At 28.9% G+C, this 14,944-nt stretch overlaps 4 protein-coding genes across 4 annotated transcripts in view; 1 reads left to right on the top strand and 3 right to left on the bottom strand.

The window, feature by feature from the left end:
• Positions 1 to 634: 634 nt before the first annotated feature.
• On the top strand, positions 635 to 3,577 carry LOC113389745. Its single transcript, XM_026626756.1, has 5 exons — positions 635 to 745; positions 802 to 943; positions 2,614 to 2,700; positions 3,310 to 3,386; positions 3,503 to 3,577. Exons 1-5 carry the CDS (start codon positions 635 to 637, stop codon positions 3,575 to 3,577), a joined length of 492 nt encoding a protein of 163 aa, XP_026482541.1.
• An 8,658-nt stretch (positions 3,578 to 12,235) lies between these two features.
• On the bottom strand, positions 12,236 to 13,036 carry LOC113389744 (zinc finger protein 85-like). The gene has a single exon (XM_026626755.1). The coding sequence runs from the start codon at positions 13,034 to 13,036 to the stop codon at positions 12,236 to 12,238; it is 801 nt and encodes a 266-aa protein (XP_026482540.1).
• Positions 13,037 to 13,060: 24 nt separating this feature from the next.
• LOC113389357 (zinc finger protein 93-like) lies at positions 13,061 to 14,190 on the bottom strand. Its single transcript, XM_026626411.1, has 2 exons — positions 14,124 to 14,190; positions 13,061 to 13,897 (listed from the first exon to the last, which is right to left on the bottom strand). Exon 2 carries the CDS (start codon positions 13,888 to 13,890, stop codon positions 13,192 to 13,194), a length of 699 nt encoding a protein of 232 aa, XP_026482196.1. The 5' UTR covers positions 13,891 to 13,897; positions 14,124 to 14,190; the 3' UTR covers positions 13,061 to 13,191.
• A 437-nt stretch (positions 14,191 to 14,627) lies between these two features.
• LOC113389743 (zinc finger protein 708-like) overlaps positions 14,628 to 14,944 on the bottom strand; it is a 3,968-nt gene continuing 3,651 nt past the window's right edge. Inside the window, exon 2 of the mRNA XM_026626754.1 lies at positions 14,628 to 14,766. Coding sequence (XP_026482539.1) covers positions 14,628 to 14,766 — 139 coding nt within the window. The remainder of the gene's footprint in view (positions 14,767 to 14,944) is intronic.

Below are 14,944 nucleotides of genomic sequence, written 5' to 3'. Positions count from 1 at the left end.
ATCAATAAACTTACATTTATTACACGGCACAAATATTAATTTGTTTTATTATTTTCAAGAAACAGGGTAAAATATTCTTTTGATTCAGGCATTTTTCAATAAATCAAGATTTGTACTACGATGTAACGTTAAAATGTTTATTTATCTATGTCGATTTTCTCGTTGATATCGGTACGCATACAACGACAGATGTCTATTCACATACACGACGGATAATCACAATCGACCCGTATAGAATGATATCACCAATCGAGAGCGAATGACGAATCATTGGTACTCGACTCTTATCTATCTTAACTGCCGTAACGCACTTCCGTTGCATTAGTACGGATTTACCCCTAGTCGCGCCTAAAGAAGTAAAGGGTCCGTCATATAACTTTTTTTCATTGGTTGCAATTTAGAATTTTTGACAGCCATTTAAAAGTTAGACAGCCATTTCAATGAAATTATTTTCGATTATTAACCAGAAGGATTGCACTTTCAAATAGAAAAGATTTAGATTGAGAAAATATTCTGTAGTTTATATATAGCATTTTCAAAAGAAAAAAAAGTTATCTGGCGGACCCTATATATAATACTTCAACAAAGTATATAATATCATAAAAATTATTAAACTCCAAATGTCCTTTACCATATGTCCTTTAGCAAAGGCCAAAGACAGCTGACAAAGTACAAAAGCAGCCCAGAAGAAGACCTCGCTCGAGCGAATCCTCGTCATCGGATGACGACGACAAAGATCGACGTCGTAAAAAAGATAAAAAGAAAAAGAAAAAGAAAAAAAAGAAAAAAAATGAGGATAAGAAGAAACGTAAGAAGAGCAGGAAACGCCACGTTACGAGAGAAAAGGGTAGAATTGACCTCGACGATGAAGATGAGGAGGAGGTCGATAGTGATGTTTGTCCTTGTTGTGAAAAAGGAGAGGAGTGCAGTGCTCCTAGTGCAGGTAAATAGATAGAAGACATATATAATATATATATATATATATATATATATATATATATATATACTAGATGACCCTACAACTTTGTTCTGTACCCACATCTACATTTTTTAATATCCTATACTAATATTTACCGTTTACCTAAAAATAATTATTATTGTTTTTCAATTTACTATTTACATAAATATATGAGTGAATGTTAAATGTAGAACTGCTTCAAATAAAATGATGATTCTCAATTCTCACAGTTAACACTTTAATTATTCCTTTAACAAATATTAAAATATGTTCCATAAAATTGTATATCAAAAATTATACACTGCAATTTGTAGAACAAATTTATTTCCAATAGCTCGATTTATTTTAATGCCAAGGGTTATACAATATTTTTAGTCATACCTGTAGATGTGGATGTATAAATGAATGTTTTTTGTTTATTCACAACTAAAACATTGATTTTCCAAATTTTTTGCACAAAAAATCATCGTCTACCTTTCTGATTTATAGCATAAGATATACGTATTGAAAATTGAAGTCTTTTAAAGGGTATAACAAATTCAGAAAGAATAATTATTTAAATTATTATAATTAAATTAAAAAGCATTGTAAGCGTCTTTTATTTGCATGATAGCTCACTCATTTTACACGCGGAAGTAAAGCTTATTTTGAGGACTATAAAACCCCATTTCCATACCTAGCCTAATATTGTTTCTAGAACACTTAGAACACCGATTTATTAAGATTTTGATCATTACATGATCTTCGTTAAATGTATGTAAGGTTTGTGCGGGACAATTCCGGATTTCCACCTTGTGTCCCGGGTTTTTTTTAAAGCATTATTTGTTCCGGATTTAGATCTTTTGTCCCGGATTGTCTCGGGTTTTCAAAAAGTGTATATTTAAAAATAAAAAATGTCATCCTCTCGGAAAATGGCAAAGGAGTCTAAATTATTTTCATGTTTGAACTTGAGAGTAAGATGAACCTAATTCCAAAAATTGATACAAATTGGAGCACAGTAAAAAAATTCTGACACAAAACGCTCCATTGACTTGGGTAAATATTCCGTATCCAATGTAAAACATACTAATTTTTGACACAATGAAACTTCTAAATAATTTTTTGAAAGCAAAACACGACTGCATTAGTTAAAAAATAATAATCTGTCAAATTGAATCATATGTGCAATCACTGACAGTCTACAACCCTCAGACGCATGTTGATTGTATTTTATTATATTATTTTAATTTTTGGCACATTTCAGCTGCTTTTCGGCAATAATAATGCAGACATTACATTTTTCTTATTCATAATAATAAATATATTATATTTTAATATTGCCTTAGCCTGTAAGTGAATGGAAATGTTTGGCAAATGACAATCTTCATTTGTTTTTAATATCAAACAATGCCTGAAATATTTTCAATGTCAATCAGTGATAAGCGGTTTTTGTAATTTTTTCCATTTATTTCTGCAATCTAACTATATTTCTATGAATAAAAAAATCCTAGAAAATTCCCTTAACAAACTTCAGAAAGATTTATGAAAATCCGAATAATCGTTTAGGAGGATTAACCTTTTATATCCCATTAGAGAAGAATTTTATATATAAGATATATATATATATATATATATATATATATATATATATTTATATATATATATTATAATTGCAGATCCAGTCGGTTTCACCATGCTGGATACAAAACACAAGTGCCCCAATTGCCAATGTGATAGGAGACACCGGCATTATCCACGGGATGGTAAAATATTTTAATTATCAAATAATTTACGAATTAAACTAGTGGTGTATGGCATCGTGCTTTAAGGCAAATTGCTGGAACTTACCGTACCGTAATGAAATATTCGAGAAATTTTAAACGTTTTCAAATATATTATTACAAATACTGTAACTTTCATTATTTTTACTATCTTATTGTTATATCTGAGCAAATCAAATGTAAATCATAAATCATAAATCAATTTATCTCCAGAACATTAACAACAATCGTCATTTCATTTCGAATTCAATTCAAAAAAAAAAATAGTTGCCTTAACTTGCACAAAAAAAATTGCTCCCGTATAGTCACAGTCTGAACGCATTTTCAAATAATTCTGTGCGACATTTTCACTTATACTGTGCTTAGCTTGGCGGCATTTTCACGTTTTTTAATAGTTTTCACAAAATTGGAAAAGTGTTCCATTACATAAACAGTCTAAACGCACTTGGGTCAACATTTGTACCAAAGTAGCGCTTAGACTGTGCTTAGCCTTTTTGAATTTTTAATCCAAAATTGCAAAAATATTTTTATATCATTCCTATAACTACCCTACGGGAAGTTAATGATTATAATTTCAATATTTTTGTTTAGATTCTACAGATGAAGAAATGAATCCGTGCTGTCGGTCTTTTGTAAGGATATGTCGGAGAAAACGTAACAAGACTTGTGTAAGTAACTTTTAAATCTAAAATACAAATTAAGGGATTTTTTTATTAAAATATAATATATTTATTATTATGAATAAGAAAAATGTAATGTCTACATTATTATTTGTATTTTTCAGCAAAAACACTGTCGTGCCAAGTCGCCCCGTAAATTGACTCATCTAAGATACGTATCGCCTTCGCAAAAAGATTAATTTGTAACTAAATGTTTTGATTTCAGTATATGTAATGTAAAAAACAAAAAATATACATCCCTTCTGCCATAATATAAATATAAATGCATATGCCAAATGAATTGATATTATTTTTAAATAAGCCAACTCTGAAATGCGTTTGCAAGAACTGGAAAGCATTTTATAAGACAGAATAAATTAACCATAATTTGAGAATTGAGAGTGTGATTAATATATTTGCATCTTTTTATATCGGAGTGTATAAAAGTGTTTCTTAGGATACGTAGTAAATTTTATCTAGTTTTACCCTACCTAACTGAAAAGGGTTGGTTCCATATGAAATTTTTGAGTTATTTGACAAAAACATATATATATATATATATATATATATATATATAACCATGTATAAATCGATATATACATTTATATATTTAATTCCCATACAAACTAAGGCAATTAGGACATATATAATCATGTATAAATTGATATATACATTTATATATCCAATTCCCATACAAATTGGGACAGCTAGTATATATATAATCATGTATAAATCGATATATACATTTATATTTCCAATTCCCATACAAACTAAGGCACTTAGGCCATATATAATCATGTATAAATTGATATATACATTTATATAACCAATTCCCATACAAACTGAGACAGCTAGTATATATACAATCATGTATAAATCAATATATACATTTATATATTCGATTCCCATACAATATGGGACAGCTAGTATATATATATGAGTCGTTGAGAACTGTCAAACGTTTGCCGACGGTGGCTCCATCTAACACAGAACCATATGAACCCGGTAGTCACTACGTAGTTCCTCACGATTTGGGAACAATTTAACATAGAGGCGCTGCATGCAATCTCCTTAGAAAAGTAGGAATCTTAGTGGATTCCCATTGGATTCTTTTATACGCTATTTGATATAAATTATGGTGCCGGCTTAGAAGAAATATTCAAAGTCGTTTTATTCAAAACTTTTATATCGGAGTGTTAAAAAGTGTTCCTTAGTAAATGTTGTAAATTTTATCTAGTTTTACCCTGTCTAACTGAAAAGGGATGGTTTCGTGTGACATTTTTGAGTTATTTGACAAAAACATATATATAACCATGTATAATTCGATATATACATTTATATTTCCAATTCCCATACAAACTAAGGCAGTTAGGACATATATAATCATGTATAAATTGATATATACATTTATATATCCAATTCCCATATAAACTAAGGCAGATAGGCCATATATAATCATGTATAAATCAATATATACATTTATATATCCAATTCCCATACAAATTAAGGCAGTTAGGCCATATATAATCATGTATAAATCAATATATACATTTATATAACCAATTCCCATACAAACTAAGGCCGTTAGGTCATACATAATCGTGTATAAATCGATACATACATTTATATTTCCAATTCTCATACAAACTAGAGCAGTTAGGCTAAATATAATCATGTATAAATCGATATATACATTTATATATCCAATTCCCATACAAACTAAGGTAGTTAGGCGATATATAATCATGTATAAATCGATATATACATTTATATATCCATTTTCTATACAAACTAAGGCAGTTAGGTGATATATAATCATGTATAAATCAACATATAGGTTTATGTATTCAATTCCCATTGCAAAACAACGAAACCTTTAGTTGCAACATCGGAATTTTATCAAAAAAATGGATTTGTGTTCGCAATTTTTGAAATATTTTGACTAATTCCAAAAGATTTTAAAACGCTGATTTCAATAGTGCTATCCGTTTTTGGATAAATCCACATACACCCCGCGAAAAATCGAAATCTTTAGTTGCAAAATCGATTTTTTCCTTCAAAAATTGAGTTTTTTCCGCGATTTTCAAAATGTTTTGATTGGTTTTGATAGATTTTGAGTCGTTGAATTCGAAAATGTTATCCGTTTTTGGATAAATATACATACCTTCGCGAAAAATCGAAATCTTTGGTTGCAAAATCGATTTTTTTTTTCAAAAATTGTATTTTTTCCGTGATTTTCAAAATGTTTTGATTGGTTTTGATAGATTTTGAGTCGCTGAATTCGAAAATGTTATCCGTTTTTGGATAAATCCACATACACCCCGCGAAAAATCGAAATCTTTGGTAGCAAAACCAAAATTTTACTAATGACATGCACATTTTTTTTCGCGATTTTCCAAATGTTTTGATCGATTCTCATAGTTTTCGAGTCGCTGATTCCGAATATGAAATCAGTTTTTGGAAAAAAAAATTTTCCCCACACCTATACCAATTTGAAGTTTGAAAAATTGCCAACTTTGAAGCTTAGTTTAACTATGAAGACGATGATAAATTTGTAATTTTTTTGGTTTGGTATAAAGATTGTACTTTTGTCTACACAATGCATTCATTAAAATTATTAATTTCATTCATTAAGGGCCTTAAAATTGCATTTGAAAGTCACGATTTTGGCCAATTTTGGCTGCCCCTGATAAACCGGTTTTGTATGGGAAAAATCGTAAAAGTTTAAAAAAATTAAAATTACACCGAAGTAGGTTTGGCTTACTGCTAACCAGGCGTAAATATAAATTTATTAAAAATTATACTCCTACTATTTCTTACCTTATATATATTTATATATTTATATATATATATTATATATATATGTATATATTTATATATATATATATATATATATATATATATGTATGTATACATGCACATATATATCATGTCGATTTTTGTAATACTGACACTCAATAAATTTAATTATTTATCTATATATTTCATTTATTTATATAGTTAGAAAAATCATCGAATTCAAATTTTTTTTCAGATAAATGGGGTTCGAACTAGCGAACCTCGAACTGTTATTCTAGCCTAAACCGTATCTTTACGACCTCGGCCATTTGCTCACTCGAAATGACATATTTTTACCTTTATAATAATTTTATGTTAGCGAAGGTCAAAATAAGACTTTATATTTTTACAAATAGAAGACATTTCTGTATAACCAGTTGGCCGAGATCGTTAAGTTACCACTACGGTTGCTCATTGTTTCTGGGTTCAAATCCCGAAGAGGCTTAAAAAATCAAATGTCTAGTTTTTCATAATTATCAAATATTAGTTCAAAATATTAAATTCAGGTGTCGCATTTCGACCTTGACACTTAGAATATTTCTGAAAAACTCAAGGTTCGCACTTGACTGTAAGAGAGATATATAAAGATATATATATATATATATATATATATAATATAAAAAAAGATGACGAAGGTAGAGGAAGAACGGGGAAAAGAGAAGGGTAGAGGCAGGCGATGAATAAGAGAGATGTGTATGAGACATATTCTTTATTCAAATTCAATATTAATACAATATGAGAATAAAAATAACTATTATCATCAATAACTTAAATAGCCGAGTGGTTAAGGTGACCACATACTCGGTGAAATCACTCTGGAGGCACAAGGTGAGGCGGATCGAATCCAGCTGAAGGCAAAGACGACTAACTATGAAGCAGAAAAAATGGAGCAGTGCTGGTGGCTAGCTGTTGGCGAGCGCAAAGGGTCCTGAAACGAACACACGAAGTGATGGTCAACCTGAGGTCCATGATGCGAGAGGTTACACACAGAGAGACCATGCAAGCCGAAACCGAAAATCTACCCAAAAACCACAACATGCGAAAAAATAACACAAAAAAGGAAAAAAATGTGAAAAAAAAGCGAAAAAAGGAGGAGAAGGAGGAGGAAGAGGGAGGGAGAACCTAAAAAAAACCCCCTAAGTCCCAGATCAATTTTTCTCTTTTCTGTTCAATGTTGAAACTTTTTTATGTTTTTTAGTGTTCCCTCACACCAATTCCCAAAGCCAACACTCGAATGAAATGAAGTCCACGTTGAAATTTTCACAACGAGAAAAAATTACTGGGACTTAGTTAAATTTCTTTAACTTTGCCCCAATAAAATTTTCTCGTTGTGAAATATTCAATGTGAGCCTCATTCATTCGAATGTTGGCTTTGGGATGATATAGCATGCAAAATTAACACGTCTGTCTTAATCGAAAAGGTTTCACAAAATTTGGACTTAGAAAAAAAATTATCAGAAAGGACTTAGAAAAAAAAAATTATTCGAAGGAATTATAATCAGAAAATTTGGACTTAGAAAAAAAAAAATATTTGAAGGAATTATAATCAGAAAATTTGGACTTAGAAAAAAAAATTACTCGAAAGAATTATTTAATTAATCGTTGAAATAAAATTATATTAATCGAATAAAGAGTGTTTATATGACTTGATAAAATATGTGAAACCTTTACAATTAATCGAGACAAAAACAAATGTAGTTGACTTGAACGTATTGAAATATTGGAAAAAGCTATAAAAGAAATTCAAAAAAACTTGTAAAATAAAATATTAAAACATGTTCAAAAACTTTAAAATTTAAAAATTCAAAACTGTTAAAGAGCTCATTGATATCTTTTAGAAATTGAGTTAAATATGGATCAAATAATAAACTTGTATACAAAATTATGTTTTATCCAATCGTTCAAGTCAACTCTTCAAAACTTTGATTGTATGTCCTAATATAGCATGCAAAATTAACACGTCTGTCTTAATTGAAAAGGTTTCAGAAAATTTGGACTTAAAAAAAATTATTCGAAAGAATTATTTAATTAATCGATGAAATGAAATTATATTAATCGAATAAAAATTGTTTATATGACTTGATAAAACATGTGAAACCTTTACAATTAATCGAGACAAAAACAAATGTAGTTGACTTGAATAATATACAAATAATAATAATAATATTCCAATACAAATTATTGGAAAAAGCCATGAAAGAAATTCATAAAACTTGTAAAATGAAATAATAAAAAATGTTCAAAAACTTAAACATTAAAAATGTCAAAACTGTTTAAAGCTGATTGTTATCCTTTAGAAATTGAGTTAAATAATTTTTACAACTTGAATCGAATAATAAACTTGTAAATTATTGGAAAAAGCCATGAAAGAAATTCAATAAAACTTTTAAAATGAAATAATAAAAAATATTCAAAAACTTAAACATTAAAAATGTCAAAACTGTTTAAAGCTGATTGTTATCCTTTAGAAATTGAGTTAAATAATTTTTACAACTTGAATCGAATAATAAACTTGTAAATTATTGGAAAAGGCCATAAAAAAAATTCAATAAAACTTGTAAAATGAAATAATAAAAAATGTTAAAAAACTTAAACATTAAAAACTTCAAAACTTTTTAAAGCTGATTGTTATCCTTTAGAAAGTGAGTTAAATAATTTTTACAACTTGAATCGAATAATAAACTTGTAAACCAAATTATGATTTGTCTAATCATTCAAGTCAACTCTTCAAAACTTTGATTGCAAGTCTTGATCAAAATTGTTTTTAGCAATAAAAGAATAAAAATCTATAAATTAGCTATGCAGCAATATAATTGAATAAATTTGAATTTAAATTGAATAAAAGCTGCATTTAATTAACAATTTGGTAAGTCGTATTTGAGTATTTGAAATAATTTGATCAAAACCAACAATCGTGTTATCCATAAATAAGAATGATCATGCAGACAATGTCGCTACAGGGAAAACATATAATTCTTGATACTGGAAATTTAATTTTAAAAATCGTTTCCGTAGAATAATGAACAAGAGGTATTATAAGAAAGAGATTTTTGTATCAAAGTAAATTTGTAATTTGTAATTTTTAACAAAATACCATCAATTTAGGAGTACCACAAGGAGGGGTGCTAGGGCCACTTCAACAAACAAGTAATCAATACAAAAATCTAATATAAATTATTATTCTGAATTCCACACAAAATCTGCTATATATAGAACAAAAAAATTCTATTTATGAAATAATAATTAAATTTCAATATCTTTGATACATACGAGAAGTACAAACTTTATTGTTTAATATTGATTTAGAACATGTATGAATAAATAAAAAAAGACTGAATCAACATGTTTTTCCCATAACAAATTAAATAAGAACTTAAATCTTTTATACATATGTCTGCCAAATTAATTTAAAATATTTTATTCGCATAATACTTGTTGTTGAATAAACAAAAAATAGATTTTATAAGGTATACTATGTAAAAAATGATATGGCACTCGAATATTATGATATAAACAATATTTTCAGCAGATATATGTATATAACTATATTAATAAAGCACGAGCCAGAAAATATTCCACTAAATTATATACAGACTGCTTTATAAATGATATTCAATAATAAATAATAAAGCGACAAGTTCTCAAGGTACCTTCAAATTAATTTTCATTTATTAATTTCATTTAATATGAAAAACAAGTATTAAATACATAATTAATAAAAAATATTATTGTTACAAACATAAAAAGTAGCATGTAACACAAGCTCGGTCAATAATTGTAAACTCCTTTCAGAAAATAAATTATAAGTATATCTTTTTATGAATTTCTATTGAAATTATAGTTTCACTTAAGATGACAAACAATATTGTGTTAATTAATCATAAACAAAATTCTGACAGTTCAAACAAAATGAATTTTTAACGACTTCAATAAGATACAAATAAATTAATTATTCCAAGTTATGTTATAGGCAATATTGGCAATCAAATTATAGAATAAATTATATCATATTATATTAAATTTCGACCAAAAAGGAAATATCTTGGCATTTAAAAAATTTAGTGCATATTGGATATATAAAATTGACATTCAATATTTTTAAATTAAATGCAAAAGTAAAAAATCTGATATTTATATAAAGTATTATATATTCAGATAACGGTACTGCGTGTTGATTCAGAAAAAATCTAATTTATTCATGATTAAAAAAAAATATTTCATATGACTAAATAAAATTAAAATAAACAAAACACTATGATGCGTTGAATTAATTATCGAAATGTAAAGAAATTTGTGTAATAAAAATATAACATTATTATAATGTATCACGTATATTATAAGAACTTCTGCAAAAGCAACAAAATATTTGATGTGGCAAAAACAGCGTTTGCCGGGTCAGCTAGTATATATATATATATATATATATATGCATATATATACATATATAAGTCAAATATTGAATATTAAAACAGATGCAACAGATATGGTATTATAAACGCCTGTATATAATTCCAGAAAAATATTCTCTGACTCGCTTTGTATAAAACATGCTTTGCACTCACATTGTTAGATATCCTCTGCAGCATTGGGTCATTACTGGAACCACCTCTGGAGCATCTGCCAGAAATCTCAAGTACTCGACAAAAAATCACTACTTTAGAACCACTACATAACTTTAGTCCTTTACAAGTCTATTTGACCTGTTGCAATTGTCCGAGTAAAATCTTTACACAATACACGACACAAAACTTATATTAGAGACTTTCGTGAATTTAGAATTCGATAAAAACAGATATGTGGTGGAAGGTGGAAGTACCATATATAAATTATACTATTGATAATTGCATGTATATAATTTAAGGATACATTGGGGCTGTAAATAAATTGTTTAAGTATAACTTACAAAAGCACATATATAAATTATATTATTGATAATTGCATGTATATAATTAAAGGATACATTGAAGCTGTAAATTAATTGTTTAATTATAAAATTGATTCAAAATGGAGACCCTGAAAGAGATACTTATCAAACTATTCAACGTACTTCCACAACATACCCATTTTTTGGCTTTTAATTAACGTTTCACGATAAATTTATTATATCAGATAGATCTACTTAATTAATTAAACGAGCTTGATGCACAAATTAATTAAAACTAATCAAGGATTTAATTAAAAAGTCTTAATTAACGCGAGGACATGTTAATTCACGAAAAATTCTTTGACAATTGAGTGGCGAGTGAAGTTATCAACATGTTTCAAAATGGCTGTCACCTCTTGTACAATTTAAAGCGCGAAATTCAAATAGAAATTTAAAACATTGTGAAATTTACTTATTTGAATATATACGGTAGAAGGCTATGTGTATAATCTTTGGAAATGTGATATGAATATATACGCGGTAAAAAAAGCAAAGTCTTTAGATATGTGATAGATAAAGTTTTATATAAAATATATAGATTTGAAATATGTTTTTTACTGTATACATTCATATCACATATTCAAAGACTTTACACATTGCCTTAAAATCATAATATTTATCTATTATTTATATATATATTTATTAATAATTAATAATATTTGCAAAGTAATAATATTTGCACAAAGTTCTCATCAGGAACTAATTAAATAAAAATACTAGTTTATTTAAATATATTTTATTAAAATATATATGTTACCTTCAAATGTTCAAAAGTTATTTAAATTAGTAAAATTGTGAAAATATAAAATATGGACAAATAACATTCAAATATGTTATGAAATAAATACAAAATTTATTTGAATTGTTTACAAAATAATAATTAAACCTACAGCAGATATAGAACATTATTACAATTAAACAATCATTGATAACATTGTTTGTTTATATTTATAAAACATATAAAAGATAATTCATATTGTATACATACTTTCAAAAATTAATTAATAAATCTTTTAACTCCATTTTTAAACATTTTTTACAAGTATATAATTATTTCACTGCACAGCCATTTGACAAAATCCCTTTATATTTATAATTACCTATTGTTGTGCACAACGATGTGCTTTTTCAGGATGCTTGGACGTGCAAATGTTTTATCACATACTGTACACTTATAGGGCCGTACCTCACTGTGAACGGGCATATGAGTTTTCAAGCTACTCGCTTGTGTGAATGTCCTAGAGCATATTTCACATTTGTGAGGTCGTTCCCCAGTGTGAATGAGTTTATGTGCTCTCAAAACACTCATTTGTCTGAATGTCTTATGGCATATTTCACATTTATGAGGACCAACCCCACTGTGAATGAATTTATGTGCTCTCAACTTGGCCATTTTTTTGAATGTCTTATGGCATATTTCACATTTGTGAGGACGAACCCCACTGTGACTGAGCATATGATTTGCCAAACTACTTGCTCGTGTGAAAGTGCTAGAGCATATTTCACATTTATAAGAACGAACCCCACTGTGAATGAGTTTATGTACACTCAAGCTACTCGTTTGTGTGAATGTCTTATCGCATATTTCACATTTGTGAGGCCTTTCTCCAGTGTGAATAAGCACATGTCTACTCAAAGTATTCACTCGAGCAAATGTCTTATTGCACGTTTCACATTTGTGAGGTCGTTCCCCAGTGTGAATGAGTTTATGTACAATCAAGCTACTCATTTGTGTGAATGTCATATAGCATATTTCACATTTGTGAGGACGATCCCCACTGTGAATGACTTTATGTACTCTCAAGGCAGCCATTGTTCTGAATGTCTTATCGCATATTTCGCATTTGTGAGGACGAACCCCACTGTGAATGCGTTTATGTGTTCTCAAATTGTCCATTTGTGTGAATGTCTTATCGCATATTTCACATTTGTGAGGCCTTTCTCCAGTGTGAATAAGCACATGTCTATTCAAAGTATTCACTCGAGCAAATGTCTTATTGCATGTTTCACATTTGTGAGGTCGTTCCCCACTGTGAATGACTTCATGTGCTCTCAAGAAAGACATTTGCGTGAATGCCTTATCGCATTTTTCACATTTGTGAGGACGAACCCACTGTGAATGAGTTTGTGTTCTCTCAAGGCACCCTTTTGTCTGAATGTCTTATCGCATATTTCACATTCGTAAGGACGCTCTCCAGTGTGAATAAGCATATGCTCTTTCAAGTAACTTGGATAGTTGAAACTCTTATTACATTCTTTACATTTATGTGGTCTCTGTGTACTCTTACTTTGTTTTTGATTATCAGATAATTTATTCAATGTTGAATCTGTCTTTCCATTACAAACACAAACGTGTTGATCAAATTCCAATTGTCCAGCAAATGCTTCATTGCAAATTGTGCAAACAAAAGGCTTTTCATCTGCATGAATTTTCAGATGTATATCTAAGGCGCTTGAATCTGGAAAAGTATCTGAACAAAATGGGCAATCATGATAATGTACCAGCATATGCTGTTCTAAATCATGCTGCCCTGTAAATGATTCATTACATATATCGCATTCATAATGAGATGCTTCATAGGATTCCTGTTTGACTTCATCTTTTATTGTTATATCGGAATTCATGAATCTCTCCAGACATGTTTCATCATCTTCAGGCTCTTCTTTTATTTCACATTTAATGTCTTCAATAGGAAATTCTGGTGGTTCGGTTTTAACCTCCAGAATGGAATCAGATAGAGAAACAGCCATTGGTTATCTGAAATTTATTCAATATTTGTAATTAGCAGTGATTACAGTATGAAGAAAATGCATTTTTATCTGGTACAAGTATGTAAATTTCATAACCTCAAAACGAGCATCTACCTTGCAGAGCGTATGTAGATATGTATTAAAACACACTAAGATTTATTTATTATGTCAACTAGATCTGATTTTAGTATTAAAAATCAAGTATTAATTAATAATTATAAAAAAACACGTACCTGCACTAATTTAACTAAACATTTGAACAGTCAAACATTCGGTACACTATAATATTGATCGTTACAAAATAAATATAATATTGGAAGCTGTAATTAAAAATAATGCACAAATAATATATTCACTTATTAAATTGTGTAGTTTGTTATAATATAACATTATTTAATAAAATAAATAAATTATAAGAAACTGTCAGCCATTTTTATTTAAACTTGCTGTCACCTGTCAAACTTGTTATGAATCTAACTTCAGACTTCACTTTTCGTCTCGAATTAAATCTGGCAACCCTGTCAAACTTGACAGCTGACAGTTTGAATTTCGTACAAATTCCAAACGTCAAATTCTAACCAAATTTAAACAATTAAACTACCGTCTTTTACACCTGCAAAAATATTCATATATGTAATAAAACCAAAAAAAAAACTGACCTTTATTTTCTCAAGTTATGGAACTCTTGGGCTCCGGAGACATGTTACCAGACCACTTGCAAAGACGTTGGTCGCACGTCAGAAAGGTTCTGGAGCGCCCAGGGCCCTTCTGTCACCCCGAATTCGAAGCCTCGTCTGATAATCTACAGTTTTTAATGAACTCTTGCAAAATCCTGGTGATTGGAGCTGGAGGTTTGGGCTGCGAGCTCTGAAAGATCTAGGAATGATGGGATTTAGACATATTCATGTTATTGATATGGACACTATTGATTTGTCTAACTTGAATCGATCGACAGTTTCTGTTCAGGAGGAAGGATATCGGGTCCAGTAAGCTGAGTGTGCTGCCAATTTTGTAAAGAACAGGTAATAAGAGATAGAGTAATAGGTAATTGGTA

This window comes from Ctenocephalides felis, unplaced genomic scaffold (genome assembly GCF_003426905.1).
Source record: "Ctenocephalides felis isolate EL2017-DRISC unplaced genomic scaffold, ASM342690v1 CF-g0.4_SCAFFOLD_03573, whole genome shotgun sequence".
NCBI classification, from domain to species: domain Eukaryota; kingdom Metazoa; phylum Arthropoda; class Insecta; order Siphonaptera; family Pulicidae; genus Ctenocephalides; species Ctenocephalides felis.
Note: the sequence above shows the minus strand (reverse complement) of the source record. Positions and strands in the feature narration are given on the sequence as shown.

Coding starts and splice junctions, on each gene's coding strand:
- LOC113389744 (XM_026626755.1), bottom strand. CDS start 13,036: ATGGACAATTTGAGAACACATAAACGCATTCACAGTGGGGTTCGTCCT.
- LOC113389357 (XM_026626411.1), bottom strand. CDS start 13,890: ATGGCTGTTTCTCTATCTGATTCCATTCTGGAGGTTAAAACCGAACCA.
- LOC113389745 (XM_026626756.1), top strand. CDS start 635: ATGTCCTTTAGCAAAGGCCAAAGACAGCTGACAAAGTACAAAAGCAGC. Junction 2,701..3,309: donor CCGGCATTATCCACGGGATG/GTAAAATATTTT, acceptor ATTTTTGTTTAG/ATTCTACAGATGAAGAAATG. Junction 3,387..3,502: donor GAAAACGTAACAAGACTTGT/GTAAGTAACTTT, acceptor TGTATTTTTCAG/CAAAAACACTGTCGTGCCAA.